An 18,448-nucleotide genomic window follows, 5' to 3' on the forward strand; every position below is an offset into this window, starting at 1 on the left:
AGAAACAGACTGGGCTAAACAATAGGATTGGCTAGAAATAAGAAAGCACATACACATCTTGTCTGTGAAGAGACAAACAGCTTTATTAAATAAAAGGCAAACAGAAGATAACAGACTGAAAAAATAAACTTAAATACCAATATTTTTTTTTTTTTTTACAGTATCTTAACTTTTGTATTACAAACTCCAGATTGGGTTCCAGCTACACATCCTCATCCTGTGTGTTTAGAGTCCATGGGGTAAAGTCCTACAGTGAGTGGTACAATAAGGACGTCTGTACATTAAAACAACACAGAGCAAGTCAATCTAGATTTTATCTAGTATGGAATGGAAGGCTGCTATATATCAAGCAAAGAAAAATGTGCAAAGGCCAAGTGCAACAAACAAACGGATGCCTCTCTCACAGGACCAAGTAATGATCCTCGCTGGAAGGCGACTTCTTTCTGCAGATGAAGCAGAACACGGCTTACAATTATAGACACCATTTAGCAGCCTGTTAATTGCCAGAACAGCAAGTACAAAGAAAGACTGCAGCTAATTTATGGGTCAAGCCCACTAGAATGAATCAGCAATATAACATACTAAAGTGCCATCTGCTAAATCTCGTGCAAAAATACTATGAAGACCTATGAACATAGGGTAAGGACCTGTAGCAGCATTAAGCAGAGCTTCCAGAGCGTATCCACGGCAGGAAAAGGATACCGAGTTTTGAGTGACTTTGCAATGTAAAACTATAGTTTGGGAAATAAAATAAAATCAACCCACCTTAAACTGTGGAGAGGCACTGAGACAAGCAGTGTAGCAACTACTTGCAAGTACTATCACATGTATGACTGCTGACAAAGTTATAACTTATTTGAATGGGGTTATTCCTAGAAAAAACACAATCTCAAAACTAGGAGCCATTTCATCTTAACATTGAAAAAATTGTATTATGAGTAATTGCCCAATATTTTGATATTCGTAGAATTGCCCAATTACAGAATGCAGGAGTCATATACATGAGTGGAGGTCCGGCCATGGAAGCCTCTAAGACAAGTAGGAAATACGATTTTCCCACAACCCTGCAGGTTTAGTAGAGTTTGTGGGAATCGATTTACAGGATCTGGCCCATCAGTCATGTCAGTAATCTGTGGCCGCAGGACGGGAGTCCTGCAGACAGCCTCTTACCTCCTGGAATCCACAGCTTTCCTTTTGATTAGCTGGCCTGGAGCAGCGCCATCGTGGTCACATGACACAGGTGATGTCACTCTAGGCTGGTTAAATAAATGAAGAGTTGTAGATGCAGGGAGGTAGGAGGCAACTTTCAGGCCTCCCGTCCAGCGGCCACAGATTACAGGCCTGGCACATAAAGCAGGTCCCGCAAAAGCAACTCGCACCAACTCTTGGGCTTAGTACTAGATTTTCTTTTAAATGGTGAGATTAATCTATTCATAATACAATTTTTAGTTTTTTATTGTAAAATTAGAGCTTTTATTGATAACTAAATTGAAAAATAAAAATTGCCTGCAAGAAGTGGGCTCTACTGTAAAATGAGTGATACTGCTGTCTCCAGCATTTTCGAACTTTAGCTAGCCACTCAGTATGCAGACTTACAATAACATTAATAAACGTCATATTAGCAATGGAAACTGCAGGAGATTGAATAGAACATAAATAAAAATGCCCAAAGCTATAACAAAGTAAAATGGAATCTGACATACAACTTTATTGTAATGACATCTTATTCCACTCATCATGTGATCGCTGAGATTGTTTGCAAGCATTGCCCATGACAGGAGAGGCACTCAAATGTACAGGTTTTTGTTTTGTTTTTTCCAATCCATAACACACACATTGTAAAAGTTTTTTTTTTCTTCAATGGTCCAAGTCAACAAGGGCCTAGGACATGCCCCACTACTATTCTGAATGTACAAGTAAGGCACAGTTATAAAAGCCACATCACACGCACGACAGGCAAGGGTTAACAAACAAGACGTAGGTCTCCTTAATAAGTGCTATACGTGACCATCCAAAGAAAAATGGTTAAGTGTTATACGTGACCATCCAAAGTGCCGAGCCCTGTTGGGTCTACTGCAGCAAACAGTCAATAAGTATATAAAGAAGAGACAGTAATACTGGAATAGAGTTTGTGCCCAATAACCTCATTTGGTTGTTGGCTTCAGAATTAGGCAATCAGAGCACAAATTTGGAAAATAGTGAGAGACCACCGCAATAAATGCACCAAATATGGGCAAGTACCAGAAGATAAATGACAAAATTGTACGGTGGTCGCCTCTAAAGTGACGAGTTTCTACAATTCAGGATTTCCCCCACACAGGGACATTCCTAGACCCACAACTGCCCTAATCAAGTTTAACCAGATCTATAACCCAGAGATAACATCCCCAGGTATAAAATCCAGTAAGGTTTCTTCTGGTGAGATAGCTCAGCCTTGCGTGACGTGTGCATGCTGTGCAAAATGGAACATTGAGTTTTTACATGTTAACAACACACACAGGTGGGTTATATAGGATTCTCAAATCCAAGCTGAACCCACAGCTAGGCCACCTTATGTAGCTGGAATCTGGCTGTCCCCAAGGACACAAAATGCAGAAATCAACATATATTGATGTATTACATACATTTTCTTCATGACAGCATTAAGTACACTAGAAGATTGACAATAGAATATATGGATATATGTTTTATGACAATAGAGGAAGCAGAATATTACTGGCATGAAAGTACAACCATATCTAGACTGTTTTAAATACCACAGAGTCTCCTGGTTAATGTGTAAAGCCGCACAGCTTTCCTTTGAAACTGTGTCATTATGTGGAGGGTGCACGGTGGCTCCTGGTGGACTGGGCCAGGCTGACAGTTTCCCTACGTCTATGGATTTATGGTCATATTGGTCCTGGGTTACAACAATTGCTTTATTATCTTCTATTAGATCGGCCTGAGAAAAGGATGTGGGGGTTGGTTTGTAAGAGCTTTCTGTATGATCGGACCATACCAACATTTTGTATTTAATACCCAGAATAGCTTTAAAAGGTTACATGTAGGCGGTTTATGGAAAAAGATCATAAAAAGTCCCTTATTGTACCTTCTCTTAAAGCTTATGCTCACCTTTGAACACCACTTGACAGTATGGTATACTCAGAATTCAAGGGATATTCCTAGAGATGAGACCCTACATTTGCGCTGCCCTGGTGTTGTGTCCACTCTGGTCCTCAGTGCATGGCAGATGGTCTTCCAATCTACTCCTGGTATCTTTAGTGCCTCGGGCACTTGCTAGGCTCTGCCAAGTCATGACATTCATAAGGCCTAATCACAAGATCTCACAAGACATCATGACAAAAGTAGCAAGAGGTTTGCCAGCCATCTTTCCTCACAAACTCACCAGCACTTCAGTCCATAAAATAGCTGCTGGTGGAGGAGCATGCGACTGTCTAGTTTAAGTATTGTCCAATTGTAAATCATCTCGCATGGGAAAGCTGATTTTCTATTGGAGGAGGCTGAGGGACAAGTCTGTTCACATGACCCTCCATCAGCAGCCATTTTGTGGGCAGAAGTGCTGGTCACTTGGTGAGGAAAGCCGCACTAACAAAAGAAAGTGGACAAGCCCTTTTAGAGCAGGAAACGCAAAGGATGCTGGGCTGATGATGCCAGGTGCAGAAGTGAAGACTGGCTGCCAGTAGAGGACTGGAAGCCATACAATGGCAGCTTGCATCAAAATGCTCATCTCTAAATATTCCCAGTAATGGCAGAGACTGTAATATCTGTCTCCTTGAGCACAGGAGGTCAGACCTCCACAAACAGCAGAGTAGGTTGCGTTATGCCATTTCCAAAACTTCCATAGTAACGATAGGGAATTACAGATGGCCATGTGAGCTGTGCTACACCGTGTTTCCAATTCTCTAATATCCCGTGGCTAACTCAGAGAGACAGATATTCAAGTCTCAGCCATGATTAAGATGGAAATAACCCTATATTCTACATAAAAGGTTAGGTTGAGTAACTTGGTAAATACACTGTATTACATATGTTGTACTAAAACCTGGTATAGTCTGGATTGTAGTACACAGCTGGCATCTCCCAGCATTTCTTCTACATTCGGTAGACATGGTCTTCCAGATGGTCTCTTCCTGGGTGGCTTATGCTGGGTGAAAAGCATACATTCTCCAATGCGCTGCTCCCTAATACTAGTTGGCCAATCTCAGTCTCCATCCATGACCCGCAATCTCTATACATAATGTGATGTTCACTATGGGCAGAATTTGCCTTCACCCATACAGGATACAATAGACTAAATGGTACAAAAACTATCCCACTGCATTGTAGATACTCTGCTAAACTGTTATTTAGACACGTATCCATTAGAAGTTTGACTTTTTCCAATAAATATCCATCAGCACAGGTAATGCAATAGATTTACCCAAGTTACTCAAAGTTATCTGTACATTACATGGCAATATAAACTGTAAAATAAAAGTTTAAAAGGGAAACATGTTTTAAGAAATTGACCATGCAACCTACTCCTTAATAACATCAAAGATTGCACATTAATCTTAAAATATTTCATGCAAAACACAAACACTTAGGTTAAATTCCGCAACATTCAGGACCTGTAGAGTAGTAATATCGAAATTCAGGACTGTCTGACCATGTCCCGGATGACAATAGTCAAATAGACAACCGTGTGATTTCAATCTAACCTGAGGCTTAACGTCTCTCTGTATCTTAACTGCCAGCGACATTTTTCTTATGTCAAGTATTGCTGCAGCGTACAGAGCTGTCCAGAGTTAGCAGCAATTGGCAGGAAACTATATCTGAATATATAGATGTAAAACAAATCTATTTCCTTTGAAACAAAGTGCTTAACTGATATACACATAAATACTTACAAGATAATAAAGTGTCACTTAGAACAACCTAAACAGAAGGTCTCATAAAACCTGCGCTCTACACAAGCTGGCAATAACACTGCATGGCCACAGAGGCAGGAGAAGCAACGCGAAATGTGTCCGGTAACCACCAAAAGGGTTAGGAAGATGGAGATAAGTGTCTGTGGGTGCAAGGTTCTGGTCAAAAGGAAACCCTTCTGTTATACGGGGAAATGACTGCCCTTCTTTGTCCAGTAGCAGAAAAGCAAGGCCCAGTTTAGACTACTACAACTACAGAGAAAGTACAATGCACAGAATGGCATAATTAATGCATTTTTAGTCTCACACAAGTGCAATATAGACTAATTTAACACGGTCGTCTTTTTCTGTTCCATACTATGGCCTCCTGACAGGTTCACTAGTCCCCATGATCCAATAATTTGGGGAAAAGTCAAGAAAAACTGTACCTCCCCGTAAAATCACCACACTTTCTTTTTCTTCAACTCAAAACATCTTTACGCCTGCATGAAATGTGAACTCTGTAGGTCTTGCACAAAGATTAAGGCTAGGGATACACCTAAAATTTGGTTGAGCAAGATAAATCTGGTAATGTGACATTACACAATCATATGCAATGATTGTGGATAAGGTCACACTGCATAAGTCTACAAGTAGACTGCTGGATTTTTGGTCACAGGCTGCAGTCAAATGCAATTGCCACTCAACTGAAACATGTCTAATGGCCGTTGCAAATCTCAATAGTGGATGAATCACAACAAAACAGCACCAAAAACATAAATTTTACATTGTGTGGGTGCTAAAAAGTCACTATATAACCCTAGCTATAAAGTGCTGAATATCTTTGTAGAGGCCCTACAGATGTACGACTGAGAATGTATCTGTTTGGTAGCCAACTTGAGCTCCATACACAACAAGGTTTGAGGATCAGTTAGGAGGACCGGTCAGGCTCCCCCCATTTTACCTGGAATAAATAGTGTAGCATATGCTGCACCGTATGCTCCGGTAAAATGCTGGATGCCATGATGGAAACCAGACTGACCCGATTATAGTCATTGGAGTCCATTTAGGTGCCGATGACACCAGGCACTACTGTTCTTCTCATATCTCTGCTCCTATAACAAAAACAGAAATATGGTAATACTAGCACTGATGTGAATGGTCTAATGCTGTAACTGGTTCCTAAACATTATCTTTGGGCCTTGCGTCTAAATTTTCTAGAAACAACAGCCAACCAGAATTATTTCTCTCTTAAATTTCTGCTACAAATTCCCTACAACTTACACTAATCCAAAAAGAATGCATGAAAAAGTAAAATTGTTTCCTGAAGGCCACACATACTAAGCACAATACATAGTATTACTGAAATTTTCGGGTTTCTAATCCTTTGATGGATCAGAAAACAAGAAATGACAACGTGAATGTAAACTCAGCCTAACCCATTCTATGAAAAGCATGAATGTGTCAAAAAATCTATAAAAGGCAATCACAAAAAACCCCAAAAAGCACAGCAACTCATATCCACACAGTCTGTCATTAGTGAACTATACCAGCCAATACAGATGGCCCCGCAAAGAGAAAGCTAATGCAATACACATTCCAGTCCAACAGCAATCTAGAATACATTACATCCCACAAGTTTCTCAAGACATGAAATATGTGACAAATACCATACCGAGTAAGAAGAGCTGCTAAATATTGAATTGTATTAGCGTGTTTCCTGAGTCGTTTGTGCTTTTAAGGACATCAGAGCAGGGTTACTGGTGTGGACACAAGTGTAGGTAGCAAGGTGTCAAGATGGTTGGAGTGTTGTTTTCTTACATAGCCCTGTATTTGTCATAAAGCAGTTGGCAGATGCAAAAGCCAAAAAGTACAGGATTTGTGGAAGTGGTGATGTGTTTTCCGAAGTTAGAGTTTACTACTGAAATGGCTTGGGATGTTATTACAGCAGTAAAGGGCTGAAGTATACAGTACATTAAGATACCCTAGGTAAAAGGGTTTTGGCATTACAATTGTGCGCTGCGCTGACAAACATCAGCTGATGGATGTCATTTTATACGCTTTCTGTGTCAAGAAGAATCAGAAAAAAAGTCTGCAGAACACAAACGGTGGCAAAAGAAGAATATCAGAGAGAACATATACTCAAAAATATCTGTATTTCTCGAAGGAAAACTTTTTTTTCACCCCTCAAAAGCAGATCTTGAGGAAGCAAACCAGGAAGCAACACCAGTGGGTTATAAGGCACTCCAAAATTTCCACCAACTTACAAACAGAATTACCAATAAGGTAAAAATAGAAATGTCATGAGGAACGATCTGGCCTCCTATCAGACAACAAAGTGCAAAAAGAATAGGAGCACCTCCCAAAACATAGTTGGGCATTAATGTAGCAGCTACCAAAGAGGACTTCTTCAGTTTGTGGGCCAAGAGGCACACGTCTATTGTAACACAACGAATAGTTCAATGTGAGATCTGAAAATTGGTTGGGACTTTCAGTAATTGCCGCTTACATCAATGGAAAATGCAGTGCGGAGTCTGAAGTTAAGCCATATTTCTACTAGGCAATCTACCAATTTTAATACGATGAAGTCAATCTCTCTACTGAACCCAAATGGAGAGCAAATTTCACATAATGAAACATGTCCTGTTAGATCTCCCTTAAGACTCAAAACAGACCAGTCTGTTCTTTAGTTCCGGACATTAACAGTGAATTAAAGGGATTCTCCCAACATACAAAGTGAAATGCATAAATGTGTTATCATGGCTCCTCTTCTGATTAGTAGGCCCGGCGCAATGTCATTTTTGCCACATGAAGCACACATGACTGAGCTGGGCCTACTAGTCAGAAGAGGCACGGAAGGTGCTGGCAGGTAGGAGGTGGACGCAGGTCTATGGTTCAGGCAACCACTGGCTGCAGACATGACATACAGTGCTTACAGTGGCTGTCAGGTCACTTATACCATTCTATGTAGCAACACCGGATAGAAAACTGTATACATCTCTAACTTCTATCATTTGATGTAGTATTTTAATGTAAAAAATGGTTAAATGTTGTAAAACCCCATGAGTCCACAGCCATAGTGTGAATAATAAAACACTACATGACCCCCAATTTATTAAGATTGGGGTTTCATATTCCAGTCTTAATGATGGGGGTGCAGGAATAAGATGTGCCAAATTCAATAAGAGGAGAAACGCCAGTTAATGAATTTGGCGCATCTTATCAGTGGCGTGTGCCTTGCCAGAAATGTTACTCAAGTCATGACCGGAGTAACATTTCTAGCTAAAGCCACCACACTCAATGAATTTAACAGGCGGGCGCAGCCATTCCATGTCCTGGCTATGCCCAATATGGTGCAGCTGCTTGAAACTGCCATGAAAATGTCAAATTTCACAACAGTTTTTGCACAACTCTGCATTGTACAAAAATGTTGGGACCAGACAAAGTGTTATACGCCAGTTCTCTGCCATAAACAATTGATGTATTGGCTCCTACATATTCCCAAACTCAGCATCTCCCGCTTTATCCTGTTTTGCCTTTAGGTAAGGTATTTGATATTTTGCCTCTATTGAATAAGGTGTTGCTCTTGCACCGTAAATCATGGTATCTTTGCCACCTATTTGTGTTACCACCCTGTTAATATGCAGAAGAGATCATTTCAATGCCCACTGCCTGCAATGGAACATGATTGTTTGCATTGATAACGGGCTGGAAAATTGTGTCATAAAGTATCTGGTATTCTGATCTTGCGGAACAATCATTTGCACAATATGAAAGTGCACAATGTCTCTAGTCATGGTGAACTCTTCATCAAATCATAAAAGCAACTTCATGGTGTCTGGTCAGCTCTCTACACCAGCTTACCAATGACAAACTTTTATCCTGCATCTAGCAAGCTTGGCGCATTCATAAGGGTATAAGTCGGAAATCTGTAGCACAGTAGATCTCCAAAAAACCATGCTACGTAAAGAAATACTTAAAAAGGCGATGTCAATGCCATCACTACTGTAGTAAGCATATAACATGGCAACATGATTGAGGTCTCAAGTCATTTAATTGTATAGAGCCTCAGTGTATCCTCCCTCACTATAGGTACATAAAAACATACATGCAAGATCATCATCTTGGTGATCCCTCTGGTCTAAGACCACCATTCATTTCCATAATGAAGAATCTATGGCATCATACTGTCACCAATGTGAATGTCCATTTATTTAAGTATAATAGTTCCAGAAGGACCTTTCACTCTGGGAACCACTGGTGTTTCTCACCTGTATCTAAAACATTACAAAAATCCCAAATTGCTATGCCCTTTAAAAATGGATGCCAATATGGTATTTCTTCCGCCTATGCCTGCAAAGCATGAACCTAGTTTAAAGGCTTTTTACAGTGTTACATTTTGAGTCCGTGTTATATAACCTCTTTTTCTGAGATCCAAACTTATTTTCAGAAAAGATCTAAACTGGAAATAAGGCTCTGTTTTAACCAAATAAACCATTAAATACTCCTAATATTTATGCCAAAAATGTTCTCAAAGTGGCCATAGACATTAGATTGCAGGCCAACAGCTAGTGCTCTCTCCCCTTCCCCTATACATATGAACGCTCAACTGAGCATGCATGTGTTCTTGATGGTGATACTGGTCAATGCCAGATGCCTATGGCACCTTGATAACTCCCTTGAAATCAAAGTATCAGGCATTCTGAAATGAAACATGCCTAAATCATCTTTACCTCGAGATCTGCTATTCGAAGAAAGTTGTAGCATCCCCATCCTCAATAGATGATTAGCCAGCTTTCGTCTGACTGGTGCCAAAACAGAGTCCATTTAGTGTAGATGTAAAGCTGGCCATGCACATGACTGCTCACAGCTGAGCACTTATTTGGCTGTCCGTCATCGCTACCTTTTCCTCCATAAACATGAACATTCAGCTCAGCCAAAATACTCAAGTGTTTCAAAGGGGAGAGAGGAGAAAGCTCATCTTAGCAATTAAAGTATTTGCAACCTGAGATAAATTTAGAAAATAACTTATTTTTATTTTTTTAAGTGGGTGTTTTAAGGCAGTTTTCACTGAGGGCATGTACTTGACTACCTGTATGATGCTGTTCAATCACAGCAACACACTCAAAAGGAAAGAAGAACACACCCCCAACAAAGCTCAGAGCAGATATCTCAGTGTGTGAGATGTATGACAGACAGCTATGATCTCCTGGTCTAACCTCCTGCATGATTAGAAAGCACAGATGACCAACATTTTTCAGATAAGGTCCCTGTGGGAAGACAGGCAGTGCAGCAGAGTTTAGTGGTGTCACATTACAAACTATCAGCTTTCGTGATTACGGAGTGTGTGAGATGTAATCACACTTATGTCTGCTGTGCTCAAGCAACGTGTACTCGCTCTGCAGTGAAAGCAGGGTTGTCAATACATCTCATACAGGAGTAACCTGCCTGTTCTGGACTATGCCTGCGTGAAATGTAATGACACCTTGCTGTAATCTCACTGCAGAACGAGTAAAAGTCGATCATAAGAGACATAAAAGTGTGATGCTGACACTTTGAGCTCTCATCTCCAAACAGGCAGTACAGCAAAGCTGACAGAAGGGTGTGTAATGTGACATGGCTAAACTCAGATATGCTTCCCCTCCCCTCACAGGGACCTTACCTGAAAAGTGTTAATCATCTGTGCTTTCAAATCATGCAGGAGGTTAGACCAAAAGATCAGGGCTGTGTGTCATACATTTCATACACTGAGAAACCTGCTCTGAGCTATGGTGTGGATGTGTTCTTCTTTCTTTTGTGTGTTGCTGTCTTCTTATGACTGGAGAAGGAGTACATACCCTCAGTGAAAACGGTCTGATAACACTCAGCTTTATAAAAGGTTAATGCATTAGGTGCCAAATACGTTGATTGCCAATATCTCCCCAAAAGAGAGGCGAGACAATTAAAAAGAAAAAAAAAAAGTTCTGAATTGTGTGTCCAGTTCAACATGAAAAAAAATTGTGAAACTTCCTCTTTTAAGAATAACAGACGTTTTAATTTTTGTTTCATGAATCAATAGTACACACAAAAATAAGCAACTTTGTAATATTATCTTATCAGAGAAAACTGCTTCTCTCTCTGCCAGGACTAATCATCAATTCTCAAAATTTGGAATTAATGTGTAAAATCTGTATTCATTGATACAGATTTTCACATTAATGAGATAGAAGATGAAATTCTATGTAGACAGGACATGGTAAGAGGAGGCAAGAGCTCGGCCCTCTATCTCCTATGTCCATAGAATCTCACCAGTAACAATGGTCCTCTTCCATCCCAGTAATGTAATAACGTGTCTTCACCGAATACAAATCTTACCTGTAAATTGCGAATTTTAAAAAATAATGACCAGTCCAGGAGGAGAGAGAAAAAGATTTCTCTAATAAGAAATATTACAAAGTTACTTATTTTCATGTGTACTATGGATTCAGGAAATAAAAATTGAAAAGGGACTCTTTTAGTGGTATGTGAAAAACAATATACTAAGCTATAATGGCACTGTATGCCATCTAATAGTATATATCAAGGCTTTAAAAGTCCAACAAATATATCAGATTTCCCTGAATCTGTTGTATAAAGAATCCAACCCAGACTAAAAATATTGCTGTATAAAACAGAGACTCAAATGAAACGGATTAACCGTATGAAGTCTACCTAACAGAGTGACAACAGACCTGACCCTACATGCAGCTTGCTATGGCTATAAGGCTAATGTTCAGCAGCACAGACGTTCACACTGATCCAGAGCTCATTCCAGCAAGGCTCACCGCTCCTAAACTCCCCATTTACTGTGCACAAAGTGATAAAACTACAACCAACAATGTACCCCAACAGTGAAGTTTAATATACCATGCCTGCATTCTACAGACCAGGTGTTCGCTAGGTAACTAAAATGTAAGGAAAATGTGATGAATATTTCTGTATCGCACAGGTTGTTAGATAGTTAAGACTTCATTAAGACCATACACAAAAAAAAAAAAAAAATCAACCCCCCAAATTTACAAAATATATAAGGCACATCATAGGAAGCCATCTCATTTTTGGCATTACAACTACCACAGTACCATAGGACATCATATAAATAAAAAAAAGCATAATCTACAACATTCATCATTTCATTTTTATGGCATATACTTCAAGAATTTCTATGAATAAATTGGAACCGAATGCAACAAGGCTATAGATACACGTGTCGGAAATGGAAACTCAAGCAGTGCCTTTTGCTTTAAAGAGCAGAGATTGATCCAAGTGAAGAAATCCACTAGTGAGCCAACCACAGACTGATCAGGACCGAGCCAGAACAGACATCCACTTCAACTCACTGACTTTAAAGGTTTTTGCTTTTTTTTTTTTTTTTTTGTTTTTTACAAAGTTATATAGAGCCACTCCCCTGCCGCACTTTCTTTACTGGGAAAGGAGTATTACTACACTCCATGCAACTGCAGAAATACTACATGCAGGATAAAATAAAAACATATTCATAAACATGAAATAAATTCAAGTCCCTAACATCCAAAGAAGCAGTTCCTGCAGTACTAATACAAAAATATAAAATCTATTTTTTTTTTTACTTTTTTTTATTTTTATTTTTTAACATCATAAACCTTTTTATATCTTTCAGATCATGCTCTGAATGATCAAGAACATTAAGAAAAAAAAATATTGGCAAATATTACAATATTTAAATTTCTGTCTCTCTTCTACCCTTCGGTCTGAAGATTAATATATTCAGGTGCATGTTACAATAGCAAAAATAGATATATTTATATATATATTTATTTGTTTTACAATGCCAATGGGCCTACCAGTTTCATACCACCTTGCTAGGATGGGAAATATCAGATTCTGGAAGTAGAACTAGATAAATGAAATGTAGCAGCTCCACCTATCCTCCAAAAATCTGAAAATTCAATATTCTAATAAAACAAAAAAAATCTAGTCTTTCTTTATCTACAATGGGAAAAATCGGTCTCTTGAATGTAGACACAAGACTGTGAATGCACCCTCCAAATGTATATATTGATACTCATAAAATTGGACCACTACAAAGAAAAAAAAATTCACAGTTTGTTAAATTCCCTAGCTGTCCCAGAATTCCGCTGACCTCTGTTATATATATTTATATATAGTTATATTTTTTATTTTTACATTCATTACAGTATTTTATAAGCTGTGCAAATCTTTACTTTGACTGGTAGTCTGCCACCTCAATGTGTTTTTCTTTGGTACAAAATAAAAAGAAAACAATCAAAGTAATGTGCAATTTTTGTTTCTCTCTTTTCCAAGTTAAAAGTACCAAAGAGAAGAAAAAGAACGAACAAGGAAAAAAAGTGCGGCTTATAGTTCAAGAGCCACCTTTTTTCTTTTTTTTTTTTTTTGTTTTTTTTTGTTTTTTTTTTACTTTTTATGTATCTATTACAATTCACAGACTCTGTGGCACATATCTACATTTTTAACATGTTCCTATGTACATTCGGAAAAAAAAAGAAAAAGAGAGGAAGTCACAAGGATTTTGTTTTTTTAAACATTGAAGCTTAACCCGATAAATATGCACCAAACTATGCATCTTAGGCCACTACACTACAAGGTTTAAAATATCTTATGTTTTAAAGCATACAAAAATCCTTAACGGCTTTAAGCTGTAGAAGAGTCTTTTTCACTCCGCAAATAACAAGGCACAAAGATGAGTCTTTAAGATCAAAGTTCCACTTGCGACAAACTATCAGCAATCGCAATGTTATTTTATCCACAAATACACATTATATATAAAGCCACTTTTTGACATTTGCACAGCTACCGCATCATTTAGTGCAGTGTACCTGTGCAAGTTCTGCATTCAGAGCAGGAATCATGTCTTTACCTCCCATTTCAGATAGTGGCTTATTATCACTTGTGTCTGAAGCTTATTCCAGCTAATTTTGGCATTAGCTAAAAACTATGAATCTAAAAAGGAAAAAATAAATTGGTTTCTGACTCTAAGACAAACACTACAAATACATTATATGTTGCCTATTTGTTTTTTTGCACATTTAAATTGAATATATAAACTTCATGGCAATGATAGAATTGCTGCCAATAGTACTCTATGAACAAGTAGCCACGAAGAACCAGACATTGTGATGAGAGTTCCATGCAATGGGTATTCGCGCTTATCGGCATGTCAGTTTGCTTACTCCACCCAACAAACCTGCTAAATAGAACCATAACAGATTAGGAGAGGATATACATGCAAAATTGAAGTTTTTAGTGCAGACTTGGGAGAAGATGACGCATCAGCACTGGCTGTGAAGAGAAGGCGTCACACCTTTGAAGTGGGTATACGGAGTCCCACTAGGCCACCAGTGGGATCTCCCTCTGAAGTTTTTTCCAAAACTTGATTTACAAACTCAGATGTCTGGCTGGCTACTGATGAACCTGAAAGAATCAGACGAGATTAGGTTTATAAAAAAAATTAGGCTTCGAGTAAAACAATTATGCTTAAAAGGGAATAAGTTATCAGGAAATGCCCAATTATTAAAAAATCAGGTTGTTATGTTACATGTATTCACACATCTTTGATATATATTTTTTTTAATTTTTCCATATCCTCATTTTTATTACAAAAACACATGCCATTTTGCTTAAAACATATGACTCCCTATACTCCCGGTTTTGTAGAGATCACTTTTCAGCAGCTATTATAATATAATATAGGAAGTCGGACCTAGTCTAACAAATGGCAATCATCATGAATGTGCGAAAAGTACAGGGTGGGTCATTTATATGGATACACCTAAATTAAATGGGAATGGTTGGTGATATCAACTTCCTGTTTGTGGCACATTAGTATATGGGAGGGGGAAAACTTTTCCAGATGGGTGGTTACCATGGCGGCCATTTTGAAGTCGGCCATTTTGGATCCAACTTTATTTTTTTCAATGGGAAGAGGGTCATGTGACAAATCAAACTTATTGAGAATTTCATAAGAAAAACAATGGTGTGCTTGGTTTTAACGTAACTATTATTTCATGAGTTTTTTACAAGTTTATGACCACTTATAAAATGTGTTCAAAGTGCTGCCCATTGTGTTGGATTGTCAATGCAACCCTCTTCTCCCACTCTTGACACACTGATAGCAACACCGCAGAAGAAATGCTAGCACAGGCTTCCAGTATCCGTTGCTTCAGATGTTGCACATCTCATATCTTCACAGCATAGACAATTGCCTTCAGATGACCCCAAAGATAAAAGTCTAAGGGGGTCAGATCGGGAGACCTTGGTGGCCATTCAACTAGCCCACGACGACCAATCCACTTTCCAGGAAACTGTTCATGTAGGAATGCTCGGACCTGACACCCATAATGTGATCGTGCACCATCTTGTTGGAAAAACTCAGGGAACGTGCCATCTTCAGTGCATAAAGAGGGCAACACATCATCACGTAGCAGTTTCAGATATCCAGTGGCATTGAGGTTTCCATTGATGAAGAATGGCCCCACTATCTTTGCACCCCATACCATCAAGATACAAGATGTGCAGCATCTGAAAAAGGATACTGGAAGCCTGTGCTAGCATTTCTTCTGCGGCATTGCTGTCAGTGTGTCAAGAGTGGGAGAAGAGGGTTGCATTGACAATCCAACACAATGGGCAGCACTTTGAACACATTTTAGAAGTGGTCATAAACATGTAAATAACTCATGAAAGAAAAAAGTTACGTTAAAACCAAGCACACCATTGTTTTTCTTATGAAATTCTCAATAAGTCTGATGTGTCCCATGACCCTCTTCCCATTGAAAAAAATAAAGTTAGATCCAAAATGGTTGACTTCAAAATGGCCGCTATGGTCACCACCCATCTGGAAAAGTTTTACCCCTCCCATATACTAATGTGCCACAAACAGGAAGTTGATATCACCAACCATTCCCATTTAATTTAGGTCTATCCATATAAATGGCCCACCCAGTATAATAATGGACAATTATTACTACAATTGGTTGTCACTGTGTAGTTTGCATCACTGCGGGCAGCATATCCTTATTTACAAGAAGAGATGTGCTGCCAACAACTGAGGATTTTTATGCATGTGTAAAGGATGCAAATTAACACTGATCTCTAAGCACATTTACACTGACAATCACCAGAAACAGACATTCCTATTAATGGTCATTCAACAGATCACCCTAGGTGAAAAGGCCTTTACGGACAAAAGTCACCACAACACCCTTGCTGCCTAATGACAGAGAAAAGTGTGAATCAGGCATCAGTTTAGTTATTGGAAAGGTATTTTCCAATGAACAACTAATGTCCTGGGTGTATATGTCTACTGATATGAATATGCCATATAGGTTGGAGTCTGGTTGATTCTCATCAGTCATGAATCAAAGTGCAATGTATGCTAAAGATCAATTCCATCAGAATTGACCCTTCATATTTGTAGAAGTTGAACTTGCAAATGGAAATACAATAATTACTGTGTACACTACAATTGCTCTGTCAACATTCCCATACAGGTTCCTGTTTTCAGCAGTTACACAAGGTTTCTGAATTTCCATTTTCAGGTCCCCCCCCACCCCCACACTCACCAGTGAGTCAGAAAGGAATATATTTTTTATTGGAGGTTTGGTACAAACTGGCAGCAGGCCACAAAAGTGGACCATAATCTCCATAAATATTTTGGATGGGACAATTCAAAACGAAAAACTGTGCTACAGCTGTTGCGACTCCTGCTGCCTATACTAAAGGCTCCCACACACATTAAATAACTGTTTGGCCGGCAACCATCTCTCCATCACCCATACATACCTACACTCATTCTCTGAATCCCTCCTCCCTCTTACAGACATTAGTTCCTTACATGATACAGATGTTGCTGCCACTTTATACAACACCACAACAGCTGCAGCTCTCGATTTGGTCGCCCCCCTCACACATACCAAGGCTCGCACAATCAACCGACAACCCTGGCACACCAGCCTAACTAAAGAACTGCGACGGGCCTCCAGGGTTGCTGAGCGTAGATGGAAAAGGTCCCACTCCCATAAGCACTTCATCGCATTCAAACAGTCCCTCACTACCTTCAAGTCCACACTCACTGCAGCAAAACAAACATACTTCACATCTCTCATATCCTCCCTGTCTCACAACCCCAAACAACTATTCAACACCTTCAATTCTCTCCTCCGTCCCCCAGTGCCTCCTCCCTCTCCTCTTATTTCAGCCGAAGATTGACACCATCAGACAAAGCTTTTGCCTAAAGCCCCCACACCTACTCAACCCTCCTCCTCCAAAACTACATTCTCCACCATTTCTGAAGATCAACTTTCCTCCTTACTCTCCAAATCACACCTCACCACCTGTAAACGTGACCCAATCCCGTCCCACCTCATCCCAAACCTTACCACCATCTTCATCCCAGCTCTAGCCCACCTCTTCAACCTGTCACTAACAACTGGTGTCTTCCCCTCATGCTTCAAACATGCCTTAATCACACCCCATCCTCAAAAAGCTCTCCCTTGACCCATCCTTCGTGTCTAGCTATCGCCCCATATCACTTCTCCCCTATGCCTCAAAACTACTGGAACAACACGTCCATTCTGAGCTGTCCTCCCACCTCTCCTCCTGCTCCCTCTTTGACCGCCTACAATCTGGTTTCCGACCACACCATTCTACTGAAACTGCACTGACTAAAGTCACCAACGACCTACTAACCGCCAAATCTAAGCGACACTACTCTGTCCTCCTCCTCCTAGACCTGTCATCTGCCTTTGACACAGTGGACCATTCCCTCTTACTACAGACTCATCTATCGGCATCACAGACTTGGCCCTATCCTGGATCTCCTCATACCTAACAGACCGAACATTCAGTGTCTCCCACTAACAGACCACCTCCTCATCTTGCCCCCTATCTGTCGGTGTCCCCCAAGGTTCAGTTCTAGGACCCCTGCTCTTCTCCATCTACACCTTTGGCCTGGGACAGCTCATAGAGTCTCATGGCTTTCATTATCACCTCTATGCTGATGACACACAGATCTACCTCTCTGGACCCGATATCACCTCCTTACTAACCAAAATCCCACAATGTCTGTCCGCTATTTCATCCTTCTTCTCTGCCAGATTTCTAAAACTTAACATGGACAAAACAGAATTCATCATCTTTCCGCCATCTCATTCAACCCTCCCAACTAACCTATCTATCAACGTCAATGGCTGCCCACTCTCCCCAGTCCCTCAAGCTCGCTGCCTTGGGGTAACCCTGGACTCGGAACTCTCCTTCAAACCACATATCCAAGCCCTTTCCACTTCCTGCCGACTCCAACTCAAAAATATCTCCCGGATCCGCACATTCCTCAACCATGAATCTGCAAAAACACTAGTGCACGCCCTCATCATCTCCGGCCTCTCCTCTCTGTCAATCTCTTCACTGGCTCCCCATTGCTCAGAGAATCCAGTTCAAATCCCTAACCATGACATACAAAGCCATCCACAACCTGTCTCCTCCATATATCTCCGACCTAGTCTCCCGTTACATACCTGCACGCAGCCTCC

The 18,448-nt window shown here is 39.9% G+C and overlaps 1 protein-coding gene across 1 annotated transcript in view; it reads right to left on the reverse strand.

Annotated features, from left to right (window-relative positions):
• Positions 1–58: 58 nt before the first annotated feature.
• The window catches only part of CREBRF (CREB3 regulatory factor), a 45,852-nt gene continuing 27,462 nt past the window's right edge, over positions 59–18,448 (reverse strand). The window contains exon 9 of the mRNA XM_073651305.1: positions 59–14,336. Coding sequence (XP_073507406.1) covers positions 14,221–14,336 — 116 coding nt within the window. The 3' untranslated portion in view covers positions 59–14,220. The remainder of the gene's footprint in view (positions 14,337–18,448) is intronic.

Source organism: Phyllobates terribilis, unplaced genomic scaffold (genome assembly GCF_046119375.1).
Source record: "Phyllobates terribilis strain yellow unplaced genomic scaffold, ASM4611937v1 Scaffold_11__3_contigs__length_659146591, whole genome shotgun sequence".
NCBI lineage: Eukaryota > Metazoa > Chordata > Amphibia > Anura > Dendrobatidae > Phyllobates > Phyllobates terribilis.